Below are 25,929 nucleotides of genomic sequence, written 5' to 3'. Positions count from 1 at the left end.
CTTTTTAGGTTAATAAGTAGAATTTAGTTTCAAGATAGGTTGCAAACCCTTAATTTAGTTCATATACATATAAATTTATTTAAGCAATATATACGTGTGTCGACGCCCCCTTAATGCATTCTCTCATTTTTTTAGTTGAGGTGTCAAAACGGGTCACAACTCGCGTCAACTCGGTCCACCACAGATTTGAGTCAGATTGATTTTAAAAAATTTGTATTTTCTTATGCGGATCAGATTTTAATCCGACTCATTTAAACCCGACTCATGCGGATTGAACCCGTGGTGGACCGGGTTGACCCATCAATCCACCTACCTAATTTTATTTTATTAAAATTAATTTTAATTTTAATTTTATAAAAAAGTATTTATTATTTTGTTTTTGCTTGAAAAAATTATTTAAGTTTCTTATTTTTAAAATTAATTAAACACCATGTTGGAAGTAAAATTTAGCAGTGAAATTTGTTTAGATTTGAATTATAAAAAGTTCGTAATTTTTTTTATTTAAAAAAAATTATAATTAAATGAGTCAGTTTACCCACCAACTCGTGATGAGTCGGGCTGGGTTCAAATTTTTCTGGCTCGCTAATAAATGAGTTAGGTTGAATTGGTTCACTAAGTTACTAACCCATGGTGGATCGGACCGGGTCGAGCCGAATAACTCGTTTTGACAGCTTTTGATCAAATCTTAAATTTGATATGACAATCGTGAGCTACTTTTAAAAAAAAATGGAAAGCCTTAAATTCAAATATTTCATAATAAATCCAGATGCATAAAACTCTTTGAATTTCTAACGGGTTATCCCTTATTTCTTTATGTTTATTTAAATACATGTTTTAAAGTTAAATTTAACAAACTCTTGTAGGATATAAAACTGCACGCTATTAAGAAAATTAAAACCGGGCACTCTGCCAAAGTACATGTTTATGCTTACAAACATGTAGGAGATTCTATCTCACTTTAAGGATAGTGTGCCGAAATGCAGTGTTCTTATCAAAGGGAGCCTTCCCTAATTTAGATGAATGAAGAGGTGACAAAACGGATTTGGACTTTAAAGTTTGAGTTAAATCCCAATCTAATCACGGTCAAATACCGGTTTAGCGCACAAAACCGAGGCTTTCACAGGGCTTGGACTTCATTTTTTTAGGCCTCAGTTAAATTTGGGCTTTTATAGCCCAGCCCAAGAGGTCGGCCTACATTGAGCCGGGTTTTCGTTTTGGTACCACTAAATGAAATGTAACAGCGGTGGATCAGTGTGAAACAACATGGCTGCCTGAGGAGGTGAGTTCAGAGACTGCTTTGGTAATTGGTCATTTGGTGTTCAACGAAAAATAAGGTACACTCATACCTAGTGACTCGCCTTTGGGGGGCTCTGAAAGCTTTGAAAGTTGCATGGCACAAGGGAATCAAACAACTATATATTGAATGTGATTCAATACTAGCAGTCCAGCTTTCCACTCATGGCAACCAGCAACAGCCTCGATAGAATATGGTCCATAACAAACACTCTTCTTCTCTTACTCTGCACACTTCCTTGCTAATTAAATGTATAACAAGCAACTGAGGCACTTTGTGCCTAGGTAAATTGGCTAGTTATAGCAGTAATAACATGGACAACACGGTTCTCAATTTCAAAGTTCAAACCTGGTCATATTCCATTATTGACAATTTGAATCGGTAAACTGTGGTCAGAAAAACACTCCAACAACAAAAAGGAAAAAGTAAGCATCGTCAGAAGTTTGATGAATCAGAGTCACAGAAAGAAGTCCAAGACACAGGTGCGTTTTCCGGAACACTTTTGATTAGAAGCAGCCACCCAACTGCCAAAAGTCCACAACTTTAAATTAGTAACAGAAATAAACCAAGGGGCAAGAAAATCTGATTTGACTCCCAGTTATCAAGTATTGATCAGTCAATCAAGCCAATACCTAGCCAGGCTAAAACCAAAGATGATTAGTATTTACGAAAAATAAGTAAACAAGAAAAACACACGTATATTCTGGGAGGAAGACTTCCTCCATGAAAATATTCCCTTTTTGTACAGGTGCGTAGGTTCCGATGTAGGAACCATGCACATCCAACGGTTGGTCTTCTCCTGGAGGAAGTTCTTAAGAAGCCTAACTAGTAGCAAACTTCAATAGTAGCTCATGCAAGGGTAAGTAGGGTCCTAACCTAACCCAGCTAACCCAGTGACCCCTTGTCACTCCATAAATGTATTTGTTATGAGCAAAAGTAACAAATGCAATCAGAAAAGGTAAAAAAGCCCAGCACTAAGAAGGAGACTTTCCATACCAAAACTGCTTCAATTTCTTCTTTGGACACTGGAGTTCTTTTGGGCTGAAGAGAGGCCTTCCCTCCCACTGCCGCGGAAGCATTTGAACTTGAAAAGAATGACAAATTAGCATCGCTAGCTGAAGATGCAGCTTGAGTCTCAGATGCAGAACCTGCAATGAAATTTTTCAACAGAATTGGTAATTTTACTCATAGTCAATCGACAGATAATTGAGGAAAGAATTCAGTCACTCGTCAGAGGATCTCAACTATTACCAATCACAACCATAATTTTCAAAATAGATCCGCTGCCCCAAACGGACCCCGTGGAACAAAAAATAGTTCAAAAACCAGATATGAACCAAGCACGATTTCGAAGCAATTTTTCAAATTGTTTAACTATTTCTTACAAATTTTCATCTTATAAAATACTTTATATGATCTTTCTATGTTAATGTAAAATTTTAGTTAGAGTAAATAATCTAAGTATGGAAGGTGTAGAGAAGTTTCACAATGCTATCCAATTACGAAGGTTTGACATGATAAGTTTCTTTCATTTTATAACAATTACTTTAAGTCATATCAACCGTGACTTTTCATTGGTAGACACAATGTAAAACCTTTTACACTAACAAAATAACCTTTAACACTGACAAAATAAATTCAACTACACTTTAATCGCGACCAAACAGCAGTTCCAATTTGAAAAACATTTACCAAAACAACAACCACTTAGCCATATCCCATTAGATTGATCAGCTAGCGACACGAGTCAAAAACCACCTCTAGTAGACTCCACCAGAAACCATATTTTCAATAAATCCATTTAGTACTCTCTCATCAATCACAAAATAATCATCAAAATGAAAACCTAGACTGAACAAAAAATAAAATAAAATAAGATAAACTGCAAAAAAGTAATAATAATTAAAGCATACTAATCCTTCGTAATACTGACTATTCGACAAGTATATGGTCTTCTAAAATTTGGGACACCTAAGAATCGTTGATGGGATGCGGATGGAAACACCGTTCTGCAAACCACGAATCCTTATGCGCAATTAAATAACGTAATACTAACCGCCCCTTCAGCCGAAGTGAACGAAGTCAATTAAAACTATGGAGCTTGTATAGAATAATCGGCACAAAACAATATAGCATCACCCTACAATTTGAATATGGGAGTAGTTCAAGCTCACAAAACCAGCTTGGGAGATGAAGAGTAGATCTCACTATTACATATTACTTTACCCTTGACTCTAATCAACTTGAGTATTTGGTTCTTTCCGATTTTAGGCTCAGATTATTCATTGATTGTGGTAGAAAACGGCAAGAAAGTGATTGAAAACATCACAGAAAGTAGAAAATGGAGAAAAATTGAAAGGGAGAAAGAGTGTACCGACCAGAAGCAGCGGAGTTGGTACGTCTGTTGGGAAACTTGATGCGGGGAATTCGTTTCAACGCCTGAGTTCCACCCATCGCTCACGCTTGCTGCTACAAAATTCACTTTCCGATTCACAATTCTCCGTTGTCTCGACACTCATGTTGTAAATCATGTCAATTGTCCACCCTCCATGTTTGGGCCTCACTGTTTACACCCCCATATCCAATGAACATTCTATAATCTATTACTCATTTTCTCTTCACACCCTCCCCATTTGTTTTGTCCAATTTTTCTTTACTTTGTTTTTCGCAGAGAAAAACTAGTATATTTTTCTCAATTTTTTTACTTCTTATTTATTGTTTTTCATGTATATTTAATAATTTCAATTTTAGATGGTTGACTAAAAAAATTTCTAATGTTGTTCAAAAAAAAAATATCGCGGTAGTGTTATAATTAAAAGAAAACTATGTAAGAATTTCGTAAGTCTAATTAGCCAAAAAAATTTATTTAAAAAAAATATTTTTTGTGTTAGCAATTATACACAATAACAATAAGCCACAATTTAACTGTACAAGACAATAATACAAAACAATAATGACAAACAGCTACTTTATGTAAAAAAAATTCTGAAATTGGAAAAGATAATCGTATCGTTGTTACAGTTGAGATTGATAAAAATATAAATGGAAATATAAAATTTCACGTAAATATAAAATTTGTTTTCTTACATAAAAATAAAAAAATTATATAAAATAATCAACAAAATAATTCGTTGAAATTTATATAATTTCAATAATAAATAAGTACAGTATTAAATGAATAATAAAGAATGTAACAATGCAGCGATGATCTAAAATTCTTAGTCATAAAAATGTAGTTTGGATATTAAAGTCTTCTATTATTATTCTAAGAGAAAAAATGGTAAACTATAAGTATAATCTGGATAGATTATTTTGACATGTTAATATAATAGCTTGTTTAAATAAGCTACTATATAAAACATAGGTAAAATAATTATATCTAGATTTCATTTACCAAATTTATCTATAGTTTATGTGAAATGTTTTGAAATATCAGCCTAAAATAAATAAGAAAATGAGTTTAGTATCTTTTGAAAAATGCTGCAAATAGCTTAATATGCACTAGATGATGATACCGATAACATAATATAATAATGGTCTTCTGAAGAAAAAAAAAAGAATAAATAAATAGTTTGATACACTTATAATTAAAGTATTGGACTACTTTATTGCTTTAAAATTAAAAATTAAAGTATTTTAAAGTTAAATCTAAAATCAATTCACTTCTTCCACAACATATTTTGTTTTGAAATTTATATTTCAAATTTAATTTCACTATCAGAAATTCCATGACAAGGGTTCACTTTTCCATATTTAAATTGTAAGACTTGTTCCCAAAACCTAGTTATTAAATAATTATATAAATTTTATTATATAAATAAAATTTATATCTTGCTAAATGAAAATATATTATTAAATAATAGTAAGTTAAAATTTTGTATGAAAATTAAAATTTTAATATCTTTATTTATTCTTTAAATTTATTTTTTATTATTTTGACAAGTCATTTTAGTTAAATAAATTGACAAATGTATATTAACTAACATTATTTTTTAAACTTTTTTTCACTTAAAATTATTATTATATTATATTTATTTTTTACAATTTTTATTATGAAAGTTTTAAGTAATTATTTAGTGAAACAACAGGTTTTTCAAGTTATAATATTAAATTATTTTTAATTTTTGAACTACATAAATTATTAGAAGAGAATCCAACAAAAATTAAAAATAGTGTAATTATTTATTGTCTTTATTGAATTAAAATAAATGAGAAGAATAGTAAAGAAACGCATAAAAATATAAAGAATAATAAATAAATAAATTACAAATATCTAAAAAATAGTTGAGGGGCATTTCGAGTTTATATACTAAAAACTCTTAAAATAAGTTATTTTAAGATACGTACTAAATATTTTTATATTAATCAAACACACTCTTATTGTAACCTAACTTTTCTTAAAATAGTAGATTTTCTGTTTTTTCTTTTTTAAATCTGTATAGTATAAAATATTAACCGAGTGGTTACAAACAACCAACCGGATATTCAGGTAATCTGTTTATATCTTATTCTGTTTATATTTTATTGGGCTTATATCAGCTTAGGATCCATGAGGTAAATTATAAATACAAAGCCAGGGCCGAAAGCCAGGTACGTTCCACTTATTCTACATGACTCTCAAATAGTCAATAGTGATAACCATTCACTAAATATTCAACCAAGAGCCGAGGCTCTTCAAATCACACGCCTAACTTGGGCGTCGGAGTACCTTTTGCAGGTACATCCCCCTCGTCAAGAAGGAGACCGATCGGTTTGCGCCAACACCGATCGGCCAACAGGAGGAGTTTGGAAGCGAGCGAGCGGCCCAGACGCGTCAGCAGGTTAGTCTCTCGGTCCCTAAAAGTATCTACCGAAACATTTTGGCGCCCACCGTGGGGCCGAGCGTCAAACCCAATGATGACCACGAGGAGCATGGAGGAACAACAAAGCACCAGAAAGATTATTAGAAACCACAAGAAACCAAGACGAGCGTTCGGTCTCGACATCACTATTTCGGATCAACACGAGAAACTTTCGACAAAGTAAAAACTACACGTGAGACGTCGTCAACAAGATAAGTATTTTTTGAAATATGAATATTTCATAAAATATCTAATTGATAATAGATATTATAACAACTATTTTTATGTTAAATATATAGTATAATCCAGAATATATTATATGATATATGATATATAATATAGTACATAACTATAAATATAGTTATCTAATTATTATAACCGAAACATTTTCTGGCATGATTCAAATAGTCAAATAAATTATTGTGTTAGAGATAACTATCAACAACAATATTATAAAATCTCGAAACGGTTTTGATACCTTGTTTATTATATATCTTATTTATTCGGTGCAATTCATAATATCTGGTAACCGAATCATTTATTATACGGTTATATACCATAATATATATCATCATGAGAATTTTAGCAATACAACATCTTGAAGAAATATATATCAAAATCCACGCCATCAATTATGCAAGTGCATACTAAGATCTTGTTATAAACGAACTTCATGCTTAAAGTATCATGGAATTCAATAAACGAAGGGAAGTCTCCTATTGCAAACACTAATTACCAATTTCGTCAGCAAAGTTCATAATTAACGATCAAGTCCAAGACCGAGCGGTAAATCCCTCTCGGGAGAGAGGTAAAGCCCTCTCAAAGACGAACGATAAATCCCGTTCACTAGGAAACAATCCTAGCTCAAAACAGAGGTAAAACCCTCTCAAAGCCGAACGGTAAAGCCCGTTCCCTAGGAAGCACTCCTAGGTCGAAGACCGAGCGGTAAATCCCCCTCGGGAGAGAGGTAAAACCCTCTCAAAGACGAACGGTAAATCCCGTTCACTAGGAAACAATCCTAGCTCAAAACAGAGGTAAAACCCTCTCAAAGCCGAACGGTAAAGCCCGTTCCCTAGGAAGCACTCCTAGGTCGAAGACCGAGCGGTAAATCCCCCTCGGGAGAGAGGTAAAGCCCTCTCAAAGACGAACGGTAAATCCCGTTCACTAGGAAACAATCCTAGCTCAAAAGAGAGGTAAAACCCTCTCAAAGCCGAACGGTAAAGCCCGTTCCCTAGGAAGCACTCCTAGGTCGAAGACCGAGCGGTAAATCCCCCTCGGGAGAGAGGTAAAGCCCTCTCAAAGACGAACGGTAAATCCCGTTCACTAGGAAACAATCCTAACTCAAAACAGAGGTAAAACCCTCTCAAAGCCGAACGGTAAAGCCCGTTCCCTGGGAAGCACTCCTAGGTCGAAGACCGAGCGGTAAATCCCTCTCGGTTCATGTTGAAGGACGAGCGGTAAATCCCGCTCGGTTAATGTCAAAGGCTGAGAGGTAAATCCCTCTCGGTTCATGTTGAAGGACGAGCGGTAAATCCCGCTCGGTTAATGTCGAAGGCCGAGAGGTAAATCCCTCTCGGTTCATGTTGAAGACCGAGCGGTAAATCCCTCTCGGGAGAGAGGTAAAGCCCTCTCAAAGACGAACGGTAAATCCCGTTCACTAGGAAACACTCCTAGCTCAAAGCAGAGGTAAAACCCTCTCAAAGTCGAACGGTAAAGCCCGTTCCCTGGGAAGCACTCCTAGGTCGAAGACCGAGCGGTAAATCCCTCTCGGTTCATGTTGAAGGACGAGCGGTAAATCCCGCTCGGTTAAAGTCGAAGGCCGAGAGGTAAATCCCTCTCGGTTCATGTTGAAGGACGAGCGGTAAATCCCGCTCGGTTAATGTCGAAGGCCGAGAGGTAAATCCCTCTCGGTTCATGTTGAAGAACGAGCGGTAAATTCCTCTCGCTTAATGTCTAAGGACGAGCGGTAAATCCCGCTCGGTTAATGTCGAAGCCCGAGAGGTAAATCCCTCTCGGTTCATGTTGTAAGACGAGCGGTAAATCCCGCTCGGCTAATGAGGTAAAGCCCTCTCGGTTGATGTTGAAGACCGAGAGGTAAATTCCTCTCGGTTCATGTTGAAGGACGAGCGGTAAATCCCGCTCGGTTAATGTCGAAGGTCGAGAGGTAAAATCCTATCGATTAAGGTTGAAGACTGAGAGCTGTTGAAGAACGAGCGGTAAATCCCGCTCAGTTAATGTCGAAGGTCGAGAGGTAAAATCCTCTCGATTAAGGTTGAAGACCGAGAGGTAAATTCCTCTCGGTTCCTGTTGAAGGACGAGCGGTAAATCCCGCTCGGTTAATGTCGAAGGTCGAGAGGTAAAATCCTCTCGATTAAGGTTGAAGACCGAGAGGTAAATTCCTCTCGGTTCCTGTTGAAGGACGAGCGGTAAATCCCGCTCGGTTAATGTCAAAGGTCGAGAGGTAAAGCGCTCTCGGTTAATGTAGAAGACCGAGCGGTAAATTCCTCTCGGTTCCTGTTGAAGGACGAGCGGTAAATCCCTCTCGGTTACTGTTGAAGGTCGAGCGGTAAAACTCTTTCAGTTCCGCCAACGCAGCCTCCCTCAAACTCATCAGTCCTATAGTTAACCACGGCTAAAGCCAACCGCTTAACTCGGACTTGGGGGGCATAATGTATAGTATAAAATATTAACCGAGTGGTTACAAACAACCAACCGGATATTCAGGTAATCTGTTTATATCTTATTCTGTTTATATTTTATTGGGCTTATATCAGCTTAGGATCCATGAGGTAAATTATAAATACAAAGCCAGGGCCGAAAGCCAGGTACGTTCCACTTACTCTACATGACTCTCAAATAGTCAATAGTGATAACCATTCACTAAATATTCAACCAAGAGCCGAGGCTCTTCAAATCACACGCCTAACTTGGGCGTCGGAGTACCTTTTGCAGGTACATCCCCCTCGTCAAGAAGGAGACCGATCGGTTTGCGCCAACACCGATCGGCCAACAGGAGGAGTTTGGAAGCGAGCGAGCGGCCCAGACGCGTCAGCAGGTTAGTCTCTCGGTCCCTAAAAGTATCTACCGAAACAAAATCTTTTGAAGATAAGAAATAAAGTCAAAATTAATTATATTTTACAATTATTTGTGAAAAATGAAAAAATCCCAATTAAACGTAGTCTTAATATTTTAAATATTAGCAAAAGTTTCACTTATATTTTATTTTTTCAAACGAAATGCATTACAGGCACAATAACATATTGATAGTAACAGGAGTGATTTGGAAACATAATCGTATTGACTAATTCCAACTTAGTCTAATTTTAATCAAAAGCGCGTTGCATAATTTCTCTACGACCAATTCTTCCTAACACTTTCTAAGATATTCATCGGAGATCAAATAAGAAACCAATGGAAAAAGAGTGAATGTGATTTCATTTTCTATTTCAAGTAAAAAACTGATTATTAACAAAAGTTTTCCAATTTCAACACGTCATTTCTTGAATTCTTGGACCAAGAAGAAGGAAAGCTATGGTGAAATAGGTTCATTTTCTCTAATATGATTATTTTAAGTTTGGAATTTTCACTGAAAGAAGGATGCTGGTGAATATCTTAATTACAAGTGTATATTTTTGTAAGATAAATTAGGCCAGACTTTCCTAATTCCACTTTAATTGAAAAAAAAAAAAGAGACTAAAAGTTACATCTTCATGATCATATATATCATAAATCCTAATTTTATTTTATAATCGCAATTTCTAATTTATTTTGTTTTACAAACGTAATTTCGTGGCTTTCGATTAATAACATTCGACCAGTTCATAAATCCTAAAAACATACTTTATTAAAAAAAATACACACAATTGTTTTATTAAACTATTATGTCATTAGGAGGTGCAAAGAATAAAGACCAAAATATGAAAAAAAAAATAGGAGGTAAATCCATAAAAATTAAAACATAATCGATCACTGTTAACAATTATTTTTAACAATCTTTTGATAATAAACTATGTATCATATATATTTAAAATAGACTAATAACAAGTTAGCACATAAATGCCATAAAAAAGTTGTTAAAAAAATTATTAAAAAAACCTTTTTCAATCGAAAAAGATATAAAGAAAAAACACCAGTGTCATTAATAAGAAATAAGAAAAAAGAATGTTTGTGAGTAACGTATAGGTCACTTTCTCAATCTTTTCACAAGCTTTTGGAAATGGCCCACATGAAAAATACTACTAAAGCCATGTACACAGACAATACAGTCTTTTGAGTTTCACAAAAAAAGAAAAGCAAACTTTCCATGGTTAAGGAGAATAAAAACAAAGGTTATATGGGTCAATCACTTGAATCTTGACTAATAGATTTCCAATCGCGACTGCTTTCTTGTCTGGGTCTCTCATTGGCTAATAAAATTTGAAATGGAACTAAGAGGTTTTACTATATATTTTCTTTGTATGCCCGTTTGACACTTCAAACTTGTGGAAGAAAAAGCCTTATAAATTGAGTGTTGTTCCATGCCCCTTTTGCTCAGCATCACTAACCAAACAATCTAAACTTGTTCCCGTTTCTTCCTTCGTATAACTCATCAACTGAGAATGATTGGCAGCATGTTTGCATGCTTCGGTGGAAAAGTGTCACGTAGAAAAGCAAAAGTTGAGGCAGAGGAAGTGAGAAAAGGTGTTTACAGAGATGAGTTGAGAGAAAAAGAAAGGGCGAGGAAGAAGGTGAAGAAAAGTGTGCGGTTTGCAGAGGTAGAAGCGACGATCATGGGAGAAGAAAATGACAAGGAGTTTACGAAAAGAGGGTGTGAGAGTGGTGACGAGGTGGTCGGAGAAAAAGAAGGAGTGAGAGTGAGGGTTCGATTGACAAAGGAAGAAGCTGCAAGGTTGCTCTCAAAATGCAACGAAGGCCCTCTTCACTTAAAGGACGTTGCTCATCAACTTCTCTTCATCCCTCTCGATCGTCTCTCCATTCAACCATCTCTCTACCACTGATTTCTTCATCTCTTCGTCACTCCATTCCTTCTGTTTCCCCTCTATTTCATTATTTCAATTTTCTCCCTGTAAAAATCGCTTCAATCTGTTAATACAATTGTTTTTTTCGCCATTTTCATCTCCACAAGACCAGACACACAGTAATCAACAACTTACCTTCATTTTTAGAATCATACGGGAACTGCTCACCACATCGTTTGTTTCATGCAATAAATAAATAAATAATCAACAATAAGAAAATAAAATAATAATATTAAAAATAAGCAATTTTTGGATGATTATTAATATTTCCTGGATAATAAATTTGGTGGAGAGTAAAAAAAACTTAAGACTTGTTCTTGTTACAAAAGGTATGAATTATTATGAAAATTTAAGTAACAAACATAGTTTTATTTATGATTTACAATTTATCTCCTTTTTTGTACATGAAGAAAAAATATATGATGTTGTACAGGTTCCCGACAATCTGAAAATGATATTGATATGTACTTTCGTGCAATGTTGTTTTGCACCATAAATGAGAGTAGTTACAAAGTTAAAAGGTCATTTTGCATGTTTCATTTGTAAAAAAAGCACGAGTTACAATCAATTGAAGCATGATCAGAAAATTGTGCAACATCGAAAATTCCTTAATTAAAATCATCCTTACCATAGAATGAAAAAACGCTTAATGGAAGTCTTAAGGATAAAGTTGTGTTTAGACCCCACAATGGTGAAGAAGTATATACAACGAGATAAAAAAACATTGACATTGTGTTCGAAAAACATTAATAGAAGAGCATTGAGAAAAACATTTACAAAAAACAGTCAATATTCTTTAATCTTCCATATTGATATAAACTTGACGTACGACATTGTATAGATGTAATGCATGTTGAAAAAATGTATGTGATAGTGTAATCAGAAATTTACTAAATGTAAAAGAAAAGACAAAAAGATGGAGTAAAAGCACGACAAAATTTGGCTTACATGAGCATTAGTTCTGAATTACATCCACAATCAATTGGAAGACACACCTACCTGCCCCCAACTTTGTCGCATTCTTTTGAAAAAAGAAAAGCATTTTTTTTGTAATTGTTTAAGTAGTGTGAGGGTTCCAAAATTCTTCAAATATTAGTAGTTTATTTTCTATAAAAGATTTAAAGTTAGTTGGTTTAAAGCTTCATGATCGTCATGTGTTGATGTAACAACTTTTAACAATAGCTATTTGAGTCATCTTACTTGCTTTTGTTAGAAGTATTATAACATGATTGAGTATGTTTTATAATGCCATTTGCAGGAAAGTTATTAACCCTCGAGTGTTAGATGGTTTGGAAAATGAGGTCATCAGACTATTGTGTCAATTGGAAATTTATTTTTCATCCTCATTTTTCAATATCATGGTTCATTTGAGCCTTCATCTAGTGAGGGAAATTCGATTATGTGGATTGATGTTATTGGGATGGACGTACCCAATTGAGAGATACATGAAGATCTTAAATAGATGTGTCACTAATCAGTATCAACCAGAACCTTCAATTATAGAGAGATACATTGCAGAAAAAGTCATTGAATTCTACTTAAGTTATATATGCCAAGTTATGAACTAGTAGGAGTTCCTAAGAGTTGTCATGAAGGTAAATGTGAATATAAAGGTGTTCGAGGAATGAAGATTGAAAATATTATTAGAAAAGAAGTTGATAAAACTCGTTAATACTTCTTAAGCAATATTGTCAATGTGATTCCTTATATTTCGCAACACATCTATGAAATCAAGTTTGCACACCCATGGATGAGTGAAAAATGGACATTTAATGAACATAACATTTTCTTACCATGGTTTAAGAAAGAGGTTTACACAACTCCAAATGTTTATGAAACTCTATTAATATTAGTTCTTGGGCCGAACATGAATGTAGTCACATAAGGCGACTGCTACATTATGGTTTCTATTCAAAGATTAAAGATGACAAAAGTAGATGATAAAAGTAAAGTTCAATATAGTGACCCTACAAGTTAAGGTTATACACTTTGTCAATTTTAAGGATAAAAATCTCATCTACTCTACAATTATTTCAGTATAAGATGAATGTGGGAAATTGATTATATACATTTTAGAGTTCCAGTTTTCAAATCTAAATAGATTGATATAAATTTGAGTGAGGATGACAAGTAATTTTAAGTTCACTTTAATGGATCTTAATAAAATAAGTTACATGGATAAACTAATTATTATTACGGGTAAAAAACATATAATTGATCTAATCGATCAGTCGTATTGAGAAAAAGTAGGATGAAAAAATCATAATAAAGACTCTGTTTATATTTGAAACAACGTCTTTCGAAATAATCATAATAAAGACATATGAAAGAAATATGATCACAGTTAGAGAGAACAAACTTTCTAGTTGCTTTGTGAATGTGATCGCATTAAACATTAATTCAAAAGTTCCGCTTCTTCCTTGGAGTGCGTGACACAGTGAAATATTTTAACTTTCTATGTTTGCGAGTTCTAGTCCAATGGCAGGAATAGAAGATAAAGAAAAAACATGAATATCGAAACATATTGTTAAGTAAGACTTTATTACGAATAATGAGGTAAGGCATGATATTACTCGTTAGTCATAATCTATAATGTGTGGTTTAGATTTATAAATACGTTCTTGAAGATCATGAAAATGCTCATACTGTAAGCGGGAAACCGAAAAGAATAACTAAAGCAAAACAAAACCACTACTTATTTACCACATTATTGAAATTCATAATTAAGAAAGGATTTTCTATCTTAGAAAGGCTAAGTAAGAACTTTAGGACCTATTGGGAGACAGGGTTCAAAAAGACCCCAAAAGAAAGCATCTATACTTAATCTAACAATCATAAGCATCACTTGGGGGAATCTCCAGATCTACCATAGCCATAAGGGTTTTTGCTAGCCCAGTTCCATTGATCCCGACACATATCATCGATCCCGTGTTTAGCCCTGCAACGACAATAAATTTGTGAGAAAGAAATAAAAAAGGGGAGGAAATAAAACTTCGAGAAACCTTGCCCAATATTTTTTACAAGAAAGATGAAAACATTTGAATATTGGTTGCAGCTTGACACAACAAAAAGAGTTTTGAATTGACGTGAAATCATTCGGTCATTAAATAACACGGTGGTGATATTCACAAGGACGGTAATGACAATGAAAGAAATTATAAACTTAAGGCAAAAAAACTGAGCCTTAAGACTGAGAAAAAAAAAGGTGGCTATTGTTCACTTTGATGCAAATCAATACTTACTTCCAATTAAGTTCTTTTTCCGCTTTCTTCGTTGAAGCATAAACAATTTCAGCGTCTCCAGGTCTACGACCACCCATTGCAAGTGGAATTTTCTGAACAATAATAAATTGTGAAATTGAATTAGTCATGTACTGAAGAGTAGCTTAATCCAGATATATTACAAAAGAGTTGGTTCAGTTTATCTCCTTAAACACTAGAAATTCAACACGTTTGTTGTATATAATGGGCAGATGTTTGATTTCTAAAACTTTTGTTGCTCAGTGAATCTGTAGTAGTCAGTCACGGAGATCCTGGAATTCATTGTAGTTTCAGTTTAGTAGTTACTGCTTAGTTTATAGAATTAGACCAGAATAAGCTCTCAATAAATAAGAGCTCAAATGTATCTCTTCTATTGAGTGTAAGCATGCTCTCCATCTCTCTTTATGAGTTTGATCTCTATTCCTTTGATCCATGAATTTGTAGCAGTCGGAAAGAGATAAATATGTACTTAAGATTCAAAAAAACCAGAGGAATGCTCCAGGACATACTGATGACAGTCCAATAACTACACAGTTGAATTTGCTTCACATTTCTTCCATTTCATTGTATCTTATCAGAATGCAACTGATTAAGAGATGCTAGGCATTTCAAATGAATGTTACGCTGCAAAATTTGAAGTCCCGGGACAATACAAAGAAACAAAATTGCGTTTGTATACAATGACAAGGTTTATATTACACAAAACAAAAACAGAAATAAAACTATCACTCTGTTACCTTTCCAGAGGCCTGTTCAAAAGCCTTTACCATCTCCAAAACTGATGTTCCCTTTCCTGTTCCCAAGTTATAAACTTCGCAACCTGTTTAAACAATCAATAAAATTTTATCAAGGTAACTACACGACAACAACAAAGCCTTATCTCATTCGCTTAAGTGAGCAACCCAGATCATATGGCAGTATTTGACTTTGGTTAAGACCGAGGTTTCAGCTCATTATTTAACAAAGTCACATACTAAAAAGGGAAAATGCAAAACAAAATGGGCCAATAGGAAAAGTTATCATTGCTTGTACAGATAAAAAATCATTTCACATTCACAATCTTTCAGGGTTTACCAAATCGAAAACACTACTAAATTATTAGAAGAAAATAATAGATTGGAAATAATACCTATTTTAGGATCATCCAGTTTACGCAAAGCAGCAATGTGCCCTTCTGCTAAGTCAACAACATGAATGTAATCGCGAACCTAAGAAAAAAAAATTATGTAAGATCCTTGAAGAAATCGAAGGCAGCTTTTAGAAATGAGAATGAATGCTTGTAACAATTTGGCAAACTGAGACTATGAAAGCTCAGGATGTCCAAAATCATTGAAACATTCCAAACCAAAGGGAAAAGGTGTATCATTACAGGATATTAGTCAACTGTTAGTTGTATTAACTAGATGGAATTTGTTAGTTAGGTTGCTAGAAATGTCTATTAGTTGTTAATCACATCTCTAATAAGCCCTTTGTCTCTTTACACATGACAATCAAATTAATGGGAATATTTCTATGGAAGTTTTATCTTATTATTTTAGCAATATGGTCTGTGGACTAGTCTAAGGTCACTTGTTTCTCATCTAAAGTTTTTATAGGAGGGAGTGGGGGTGAAGATTGCATGCAATCTTTACAAAGGAAAAAATTCACTAAACCAATTCAAAAAAGTGATAACATACTCCAGTGCCGTCGCATGTTTTATAATCGTTTCCAAAAACTGTCAGTGAAGGGAGTCTGCCAACTGCCACTTGTTGAACAAAGGGCATGAGATTGTTCGGAACTCCACGAGGATCCTCACCAATAAAACCACTAGGATGTGCACCAACTGGATTAAAGTATCTCAACAGTATAATTTTCCAATTTGAATCCGCACAGTAGAGATCACGACACATCTCTTCGATGATAAGCTGAAAAAACAAAACCTCTCATCGATGTTATTGTCCGTTTCCAAGACAAAACATAGTACATTGCTATCAGTAATACTCAAAAATTATAAAATTAAAATAGAAAACCACTTTTTTCATTTTGCAAACAGTCATCATTAGAGCATCTTCAGTTTTACTGTCTAACAATCTCCTACTCATACCTTGGTCCTTCCATATGGGTTTGTCGATGACAAAGGGAATTCTTCGGTACATGGAACCTCCTTTGGCCAGCCATATACAGTTGCTGAAGATGAGAACACAAGCTGACATCATTCAAGAAATATAAAATCAGTCAAGTCTTCAGATTGAAGCATCAATAAAATATATGCGCAACAAATTCCACAAGAAACTTCAAGATAGCAGGGGACCATAAAAAGAAAAAGGTTCAGACTTCATCTTAAGATGTTGCTTCTAATTAATATTTTTTTAACAAACAACTGTAATTTAGTGTGGAAGAGAATTGGTGAACATTGATATGCAGTTAACCCTAGATAGGGAAACAGAGGGGTTCAACAGGTGATATGATCTCATAGAAACAGAAATAGGGAAAAATGAGTGTTGATGGAATGTATGGTTGTAAAGGAGTCTACTTGTCATGAGTCTTTAATGGGGGAACACTTCCGCTGATTGTGGTCTCACAGATTGATGCAATGGAAGTGTGACAATATTCATCAATATTGCTACATTTATCCATGCAGTTGATGCCAATCAAAACAGACCCAACAGATCAAAACTAATTCTTTTCTTTTATCAGCAATAAGATCAAAACTAAAATGAGCACACCTTCTTGCATCCATGGGCAACCATGACTTGAAATAGGATGATTGTCCCAATCAAGTTGTTGTCAAAGTACAGTAGTGGTTTCTCCACACTTTCACCGACTGCTTTCAGCCCAGCAAAATGTATGACAGCATCAAACCTGCAGGAAAAAGAGACATACATGACAAACAGCTTTTATTTACCAATCATTTACCGAATAGAACTACAATAGAACGTGAAGCACCGACAGAAATCATTATTTTCCTTTTCTCAATTACAAAAAATGCTGCACAATACTTACTTTTGGTTTGTAAAAACTTTCTCGAGCGCAGCTCTGTTCCGCAAGTCTAACTGCAGCAGGAAAAATAAAACGAAGAGCCAATCAGCACCACAATAAAGTATCAATAATTAAGAACTTGTAATAAACAAAAACAAGAACCTGCACCGAAAAAGACAAGAATTTAGCTTAAAATTGAACTTTAGAGAGAGAAAAAACACAAATACAGGATACAGAATATAGTTTTTATTGGTAATAAAATTGGAATCATGGAAAGCAATACAACAAATCACAAAACACACATCACATCAAAAGTACAGTGTGTACTTGTCACACTAATTGTGAAACAGACAGAGTTAGTTCCAAACTGTCACGAAACGCAGAAAAACATAATTCGAACTTGTCACCGTCTGTTTGTTTGGTATTTACCAAACTATGGAATAAAGCGCATCGCTACACTTTTGCTTTTACGTGTCAGTGGGGCCACCACAGTTTACAGGCCCGGTGAAAAACTCAAAAAATCACACAAACTCAAGACAGAGACAACAAATCGAAAAAATAAAAACGTTAAATCGAAATCAACAACGAAAAAACCACAACCATCATATTCTGAGGACCATGCAACAATCCAAATTGGGTTTTTGTTTTTCAAATAGAATAAAAAAGAAAACCGTCGAAACCCGGTACCTCGACAAAGGAAAAGTTCTTTGCCAATTTTCCGGCGAGTTCCTTGACTCTGGATATGGAGACTGCAGAGGAGTTGTCGAAGTTGTCGACGGCCAATACGTTGTAACCGGCGAGGAGAAGCTGGAGGACGGTGTGGCTACCAATGTATCCGGCACCACCGGTAACCAGAATCATTGGCATAACGAAAGTTTTTGGCAGGAGAGAAAAAAACGGAAGAATACAAGAATGCGTGAACAGAATAGCGAAAGAGAAGGATGAGTTATGGCAGTGGAAAAGCTACGAGTTTGTTACGCGCCAGGAGAAGGCGAGAATTCTGTGAGTAACACGTTCACAACAAAGTCATGAGATTTTTTTGAATCTAAAGTCTCAAGTGCTACTTTAGCTTTAAATACCGTAAATTTCACCTTTTTTTTTTCTTTTTTTTTCTAAATTTTTATACTGCGGATTTCCAGGTCATCCACGTGGATCTCCACTGTGTCTTTGCTTCGGATTTTGTCTTACTGCTTCCTATTCCTTCCACCCCTGTCACTGCAATTTCTCATTTCATACTCATTCTCTTCTTTTCTCTTTCTAATTAACCTCTTGTTACTTCCTTGAGTGGCTATCGTTTTAAATTTTAATTACGGGATTATGCTCACTAATTTCGTAAGATATATTCTTTGCACCATTATTGTGCTTTAACGATCGAATTATCGTTTTTAAACAGGGATTTTCTTCCTGAATGGTGATTATTTGTAATAAAACAGGATTATTAGCTAATGCGATTTTTTCCTTACGTAACAAAAATCAGGATTATTACCATAAGCATCCTTATTTGACTTTTAAACTTCGGAAAATGGATCTGGAGCACTTGGTTAAAAGTGGAGGTAAGCTTAACTTATAAACTCCATTATTTAATGGCTTAATTTTTCTACTTTACTTAGCATTAACTCCACTATTTAATTACTTTAATTTTTTATTCTAATTCAACTTATGTAGTTAATGGATCAAAATTACAGTGTTAACTCCTAAAGAGTCAACCTCTGAACGAACTTCAAAATAGTTCTACTAATCGTTAGCCTTACGATAATGAGAATTTTAGTTCCGTGTGATAAGTTTAATAACATTATTTTTTGTAAATTAATCATTTTTATAATTATTAAATTAAGAGTGAACGTGTAATTTATTTACTATAATAGGATTTTGTTAGAGTTAATACATTGTATAGTCTTTATTGTATTTGTCATGATAATTTTTTTAGTATAATCAAATAATCGATAAGGCCCTTTTCACTTATAAATATTTTAAATTTTAAAAATATAAATACATAATCGAATGTGGTCATAAAACGATTTAGTTAAGTGAAAATTGGTAAAAAAAAATTAAAAGATAATAAATACTTTAATATATATATATATATATATATATATATATATATATATATATATATTTAAAACTATTAGATTTAAGATTTTGAAATTTGATTGAATTCTTTCCAAATAAAACTTATACATAACCAAAAATATTGATTTATATACGATAGAGTAATTATCTTTAGCAAAAACATATTTTCAGCCGGAACTCCTTATATTTTTTTAATTGATCATTTCCAGCGTCTTGAATTACGTTTTAATATTTTCAACATAAATTATCTTCGTTTAAAATGGGTTTTTACCACAATATAAATGATTTGATATAAATCTAAATATACTTTGTAATACTTAAGAATGTTTAAAAGTATTTAAGAATGTTTAAATTCAATTTAAATTATTGATTTTTTATATTATTCTTTTATTATATTTTTAAAATATATAAATGTACATCGATTTCAATATTGTAAAATATATTATAATCTTTTTTTAATATATTAAAATCAGCATATGTAAAGACTTAGTAAAAAACCAAACCGATTTAAATCATATAATAACGATAATGAAACACTCTTAAATTAAAAAAAAAATATATATTGCAATGTATTGACGACATGAACATGTGATGGGATGTGCAATGTTTCTGTATATGCTTCAAATCATATCGTCAGATTGTGACTCTTTTCTTATGACTATAGAAATAATCATTAATAATCCTATTTTTTGTTTATAATATATATATATATATATATATATATATATATATATATATATATATATATATATATATATATATATGAATTTATGAGTTATTCCTGGTGACCATTAGCACGATTAGTAAAAATCATAAGTTAGTTAATAAAAGTTGCCAAATCAATTATAAAATAAATTGATTGAACTAAAAATTATGTTAACGTTTAGTTTATATAAAATAGGTGAATAAAATTGGATGTCAAAGTTTAATTTAGCATTTAGTGTCATTTGATGTTTGAATCATTCTAAATCTTAATATAATTATAATATATATACACACATAATTTAGTATTTATCAAGAATTAAATATTATAAAGATCTGTTATATTTGATCTTATCATGCTTTATCTAATCTGAGCATAAATCAAGTTTTAATAACCTTAGGTGCGTTTTATTATAAATATACTTTTAGTTGGTACCATTATTAGATAAGTTTTATTAAGTGTTGATGTGACAAATATATTGTATAATTTTGTTATACTTTTTATCTTGCATTATCTCCTAACAAAATAAATCCAATTATAAAATCTAAAAAAATAAGCATATAAAAGAATTATAAAATTATTTTTTTAAGCTATTGATAAGTACACTATATTTATTTAGATAATTGTGTATTTTTTATACCCGTGTCATAATAAAGAGTACAACTTCCCAGCATATAACAAGTATATTTATACATATTTTTATGGGTTAAATATGTTTTTAGTCCCTAAACTATTGATCGTTTATGATTTTCGTCCCTCTTCCAAACTAAGGTACGATTTGGTCCTCGATCTTTAAAAAACGTTCGTTTTAATCGAAAAAACGAACGTTTTGAGGACTAAAACGAGGACTAAAAACAAAATTTTGAGGACTAAAACGAACGTTTTTCTAAAGAATGAGGACCAAATCGTACCTTACTTTGGAAGAGGGACGAAAACCAGAAACGGCCAATAGTTTAGGGACTAAAAACATATTTAACCCTATTTTTATTTTCCTTTTTTACTTTTTTTATTTCTCATTAAGAATGAAGAATTCATCTTTATGGATAGAAAACTTTAAAATATAATGTATATGGAAACTTATAAAATAATATTAATTGTGTTGATATTAATTTTTTATTCACTTAAAATATTATATATAAAGTAACAATACTGTGAGCAATTTTACATTTATTTAACATAAAATACAAAAATAAAATAATCATAAAAAATAACTTTTTTTTTATTTTTTAAAAATAAAAAATAAAAAATAATGTTAAATAAATGTAAAAAAATTATATTGGTTAAAGAATATTTTTCTTATCACATTTTCATTATCTTCTAAGCAACATTTCAAATTTCCATTGAAAAAGAATTTCTATAAAAGAACTCTCGAAATATTAACAAAAATATTTTCTTTTACGTCCTTATACAAAAAATAAAAACAAAGGTAAATTAAATTATAACACCAACAAAAACTTACTTAAAATCGAAAAATGAGATCGGACCATTAAATAAAAAATTAAATGAAATATTACATTTTACATGGCATAATAAAACCTACCAAAAAAAAGTAATATATGATCTCAAACAAACCCTTGCATTAAATATACTCTAACAAACTTGTTTTACATATAAGAAATACTTAAACGTGATATATGATATATTATTATTGAAATAGTAATAAATTCATATGTTTCTGCTTTCTTTTTTAAAAATATCAACATATTTCTTATGTTTAAGTTTTGAAGAATGAAGAAGTTTTTAAACTTAAAGAATGGGTAGCTTTTATTATAATTTACTCACATTTATGCTATTTTATTCACTAATAAATGTCTAATAACTTTATATGTGCGTACGTTATGCTATTTTATTCACTAATGAATGTCTACCTTGGACTTTAGATATTGACTTTAGAAGTTGCAAGTTTCATCCTTCAAAGTCAACATGTTTGTATTTTCATATAAAAATAGAAACAACCTTTGATAACATTTTTCCTTTGCCTAACCATAGCATGTGTAGATGATAAAAAATAGTTTTTTTTTGGTCTATAATTTTACGTTCAAATTATTAAAACAAAGAAATTTAAAAAGTTTTTTAGAAATATAGATAAGTTGGACATGAATGCAAAAATGTATTATGAAAAAACCATGCATGCGTGATGTATCTACACACTTCTAAAAGGAAGTTGTAGTAATCTTACACGACTTTTAGATAAGAAAAAAAAAATCATGCAAATAAAAAACAACTTAATTATTCTTTTTAATTTGAATTGTATGTATTATTTGAACTAAAATTATATCATTCGTGTTCGGTTTTCTTACGATAAGTTTATGTCTTTCAAATACAACTTATCCATATTTATAAAATTTATAAAACTTGATCGTTTCACTACTTTGTATGGGAAATTGCATAATTATTAAAAAAAAACTAAAAATTAAGGTTATTTAGTCATTTTTATTAAACTATACAATTTTTATACTCATTATTTTGTAAAGGGTTAAATATGTTTTTAGTCCCTAAACTATTGGCCATTTCTGGTTTTCGTCCCTCTTCCAAAGTAAGGTACACTTTAGTCCTCATACTTTTCGAAACTTTGGTTTTAATCCTCCAAAACTAACACCGTGAAAAATATGCTGACGTGGCTAACGGTAGACTGACACAGTTCTTTCTTTTTTCAGAGTTTATCAGCTTTTCTTCCTTTCTCTCTCCCTCGTCTCTTCCTTCAATTTCTTCCTTTGATTTTTCATTTGCCAGTTTTCTATTTTTATCAGCATTTGCCATGTTGGTACATGAGTCTGTCTACAAATCCTTTTAAGATCAGTCCTACGAGCAATTGAATGAAAACTTTACTTGGAATCTAGAACCTGAAATTGAAGTAATATGTAACTTTACTGGAAATTATGTTGTAAATGTATAATCTTGTGGACCAACAAATATAGTTCCATACTCTGTTATTCCAGGTGCGTGAAAGGAATATGGGAGAACTTAAACATATATATCTTTTGTGGAAGTTTTATGCAGTAGAATATCTTTTGTTTCTGTGCGACATTTGCATTAACTCGTGCCATATGTTGACAGACTAGTGAAACTCCTTCAAAAATCTTTCTCATTAACTGCTTGTGTGCTATTCAACAACCTCTATCTGGATACGAGGCTGTCGCTGATTACGTGAATAGACTTGGAGCAATGATTGATAATCACTTACGCGTTCTTGTGGAAAAAGAAGCTGAAGCAATCTTAAGAAGATGTAATTTGTCAGAAAAGATGCGTCTCTTGCAGAATTCAATACACAAGGAAGGGGAGAATGAAGTCGGTACCCCATTGGCTGAGAGGGAGGACACTAGTCCAGCCATTCTTTCGGAGTGTTTGAAAGCTCTGTTTGGTCTTATTTTGGGAAGTGAAAGTTCCCTGCCGGAATTTGAGCAGATGCAGGTTCCAAGATTGCGTTCTGAGGCTTCTATAGGCGTGGCCAGGTCATTGGCCGAAGCTTACGAGCTTATTTATAAGGCTATTATGGATCCCAAAAATGTTTTGTGTTTTGAAACTGAAGGAAGAGACGAGGGAGAGAGAAAGGAAGAAAAGCTGATAAACTCTGAAAAAAGAAAGAACTCTGTCACTCTACCGTTAGCCACGTCAGCATATTTTTCACGGTGTTAGTTTTGGAGGACTAAAACCAAAGTTTCGAAAAGTATGAGGACTAAAGTGTACCTTACTTTGGAAGAGGGACGAAAACCAGAAATGGCCAATAGTTTAGGGACTAAAAACATATTTAACCCTTTTGTAAACTTTCACGACAATTTAAAATATACATAGATATATATTTTCTTTTTTACAAGCTATTATTAAACAAAACTTGTGTATATCAATAGCAACCAACATGTCAAATTGATGATTATGATACTCATCCCAACACATTCCATCATAAAAAAAGGCCAAGAAGACAAATTTTGAGCTGCCAAATTTGGTGATAGCCTAACAAACCCAAATTTAATGTGATGTATAATTTATTATTAAACAAATAATAATCATAAGCTTAAATACACTATTAATGTTAATCAACATTTTAAGAACAGCGATTAACAATATTTTTTAATGGCTCAAATTTTGTCAGATTGACAGCCACTATTATTAGCTTTTAGGGTTATGATTGAAGGACCTTCTTCTATGGTCCTTGATTGGGTAGAAGAAGGATCGGAATCTGAAGTAGTCCTTCTCAATGCAGCCTTTGGAGAGTAAAACAAAAGTAGGAACGAGGACAACCTGAAAGGGAATAAAACACAAAATTATTTTATTGTTAATATAATATTTTTTATTAGAAAAATAGATGTTCTTTTAATGAATAGTGGTAAAGAAGACTCAGATCACATGGAATCATCTCAGCAATCATTGTGTGGAATTTTGACCTAGTATTGCAATGATGCTAATTTCATAGTATTTCAATTTTGGAAAACCCTATCCTACCCTCGCATGATGGGTCAAAAAATAATGAAAATAGCATTGAATCTACACACATTAACTTAAGTTTATAGTTAGCATTATTGTAAAAAGAAAAGGCTATAAGAAAGCAATTAAGCTGATTTTAACTTGTTAGTTTGTAGTTTAAATATTAATTTGGTCTTTATTTTTATTGAATTTGTTCAATTTAGTTTTATTATTTTGTTGTTGTTTGATTTGATTCCAATTTTGTTTAATTTAATCATTTTTGTCTATACCGTTTAAATAATAAATACACAGTGAACAATGTACCATGTATTTTGAAATCGTGTTTAAAATACAACTGAAATTTTTCTTAAAAGAAAAGTTAGTTTTTAAAGTTTATCCCTTTTGGTAATTTTCTTATAAAATATATTTATAAACATAAAATAAAACTCATTCGCAAAACACCACAACTTGTTTTCAAACACAATTAACATACTGATAACAATCATTTTATTTTCTTCAATTAAGCTACGTTTGGTTGGAACTACTATGATTCTTTTTTTACTTAAAATCTGACTTAATTTTGTGTCTTTGGTTCCGTAAGTTTAATATATCCACTGATGCAAGCAGCTGAAGATCCTTTATATTGAAGCAAATAAATCTGTTTCCTAAGTTTTCCTCCACCATTCTCTGTACAGCTTGATTCATAAACTTTACAGTTATTGCTTCCTGCGTCCTATCACATTTCTACCACCACCTTATCACCTACGGAATCTATTTTACGGAAGCAATAAAACATTTCGGATGGAGTGGAGAGAGAAATTTGATAGGGTGTAAGAAGCAACAGTCCTTTATTTTTCTGCTGTTTTGTGATGGGTTCGAGTTTTAGACTCATAATCTTTTTGGACCAGTTTTTTCCTAACTACCCAAATAATAAAAAAAAAAAGATAAAAAGGAAATAATTTGTTTCATAACTAAAATCTACAACTTCAAAAAATAAATTTCATGTACAAATTAATTTATAAAGAAATAATATGAAAAAACTCACAAGTATTTATGAAAAAGCTCTCCACACCTGTTTAGTGCTGCTGAAGGTATTGTACGATAAGAAATAACAGCTATCATATTTTATTATAGTATGGTTTTTGTACGAGACAACATCATAAAATAACGTTATTTTTATTATCAACTTCTACTTCTAATTTACTTGCTCCATCCTTTTTCAACAAGGACAACAAGGAAAATGTTAAATATACACTCTTCAAATTTTCTACACTTATAAAACACCTAATAAAAAATATTTTTATTCTTATAGATCATTTTTCTAAATTATTATATATTTTAAAATAAAAATATTATATGATTAGTGTTGAATTGGTGTATGTTA

The 25,929-nt window shown here is 32.4% G+C and overlaps 3 protein-coding genes across 3 annotated transcripts; 1 reads left to right on the top strand and 2 right to left on the bottom strand.

The window, feature by feature from the left end:
- Positions 1–1,539: 1,539 nt before the first annotated feature.
- On the bottom strand, positions 1,540–3,826 carry LOC124824208 (uncharacterized). The gene is made up of 3 exons (XM_047296602.2): positions 3,673–3,826; positions 2,291–2,442; positions 1,540–1,818 (listed from the first exon to the last, which is right to left on the bottom strand). The coding sequence occupies exons 1-3, from the start codon at positions 3,746–3,748 to the stop codon at positions 1,801–1,803; spliced, it is 246 nt and encodes an 81-aa protein (XP_047152558.1). The 5' UTR covers positions 3,749–3,826; the 3' UTR covers positions 1,540–1,800.
- Positions 3,827–10,639: 6,813 nt separating this feature from the next.
- Positions 10,640–11,244, top strand: LOC148205412 (uncharacterized). Its single transcript, XM_088110780.1, has one exon. It carries the CDS (start codon positions 10,734–10,736, stop codon positions 11,130–11,132), a length of 399 nt encoding a protein of 132 aa, XP_087966906.1. The 5' UTR covers positions 10,640–10,733; the 3' UTR covers positions 11,133–11,244.
- A 2,582-nt stretch (positions 11,245–13,826) lies between these two features.
- LOC148205411 (UDP-glucose 4-epimerase GEPI48-like) lies at positions 13,827–18,431 on the bottom strand. The gene is made up of 9 exons (XM_088103193.1): positions 18,059–18,431; positions 17,396–17,445; positions 17,119–17,254; positions 16,497–16,598; positions 16,090–16,317; positions 15,543–15,621; positions 15,151–15,233; positions 14,396–14,487; positions 13,827–14,091 (listed from the first exon to the last, which is right to left on the bottom strand). Exons 1-9 carry the CDS (start codon positions 18,236–18,238, stop codon positions 13,995–13,997), a joined length of 1,047 nt encoding a protein of 348 aa, XP_087959319.1. The 5' UTR covers positions 18,239–18,431; the 3' UTR covers positions 13,827–13,994.
- Between the last annotated feature and the right edge of the window lie 7,498 nt (positions 18,432–25,929).

Source organism: Vigna umbellata, chromosome 1, assembly GCF_029865625.1.
Source record: "Vigna umbellata cultivar VRB3 chromosome 1, Vumbellata_1.0, whole genome shotgun sequence".
NCBI classification, from domain to species: Eukaryota; Viridiplantae; Streptophyta; class Magnoliopsida; order Fabales; family Fabaceae; genus Vigna; species Vigna umbellata.
Note: the sequence above shows the minus strand (reverse complement) of the source record. Positions and strands in the feature narration are given on the sequence as shown.

Bases quoted from the DNA above. Each gene is read 5' to 3' on its own strand.
- LOC148205412 (XM_088110780.1), top strand. From the start codon at position 10,734: ATGATTGGCAGCATGTTTGCATGCTTCGGTGGAAAAGTGTCACGTAGA.
- LOC124824208 (XM_047296602.2), bottom strand. From the start codon at position 3,748: ATGGGTGGAACTCAGGCGTTGAAACGAATTCCCCGCATCAAGTTTCCC. The intron at 2,443-3,672 runs GTCGGTACACTC...ATTTCATTGCAG, and splicing joins TACCAACTCCGCTGCTTCTG to GTTCTGCATCTGAGACTCAA.
- LOC148205411 (XM_088103193.1), bottom strand. From the start codon at position 18,238: ATGCCAATGATTCTGGTTACCGGTGGTGCCGGATACATTGGTAGCCAC. The intron at 15,234-15,542 runs GTATTATTTCCA...TTGTTTAAACAG, and splicing joins ACTGGATGATCCTAAAATAG to GTTGCGAAGTTTATAACTTG. The intron at 14,092-14,395 runs GTAAGTATTGAT...TTGTCGTTGCAG, and splicing joins GAAAAAGAACTTAATTGGAA to GGCTAAACACGGGATCGATG.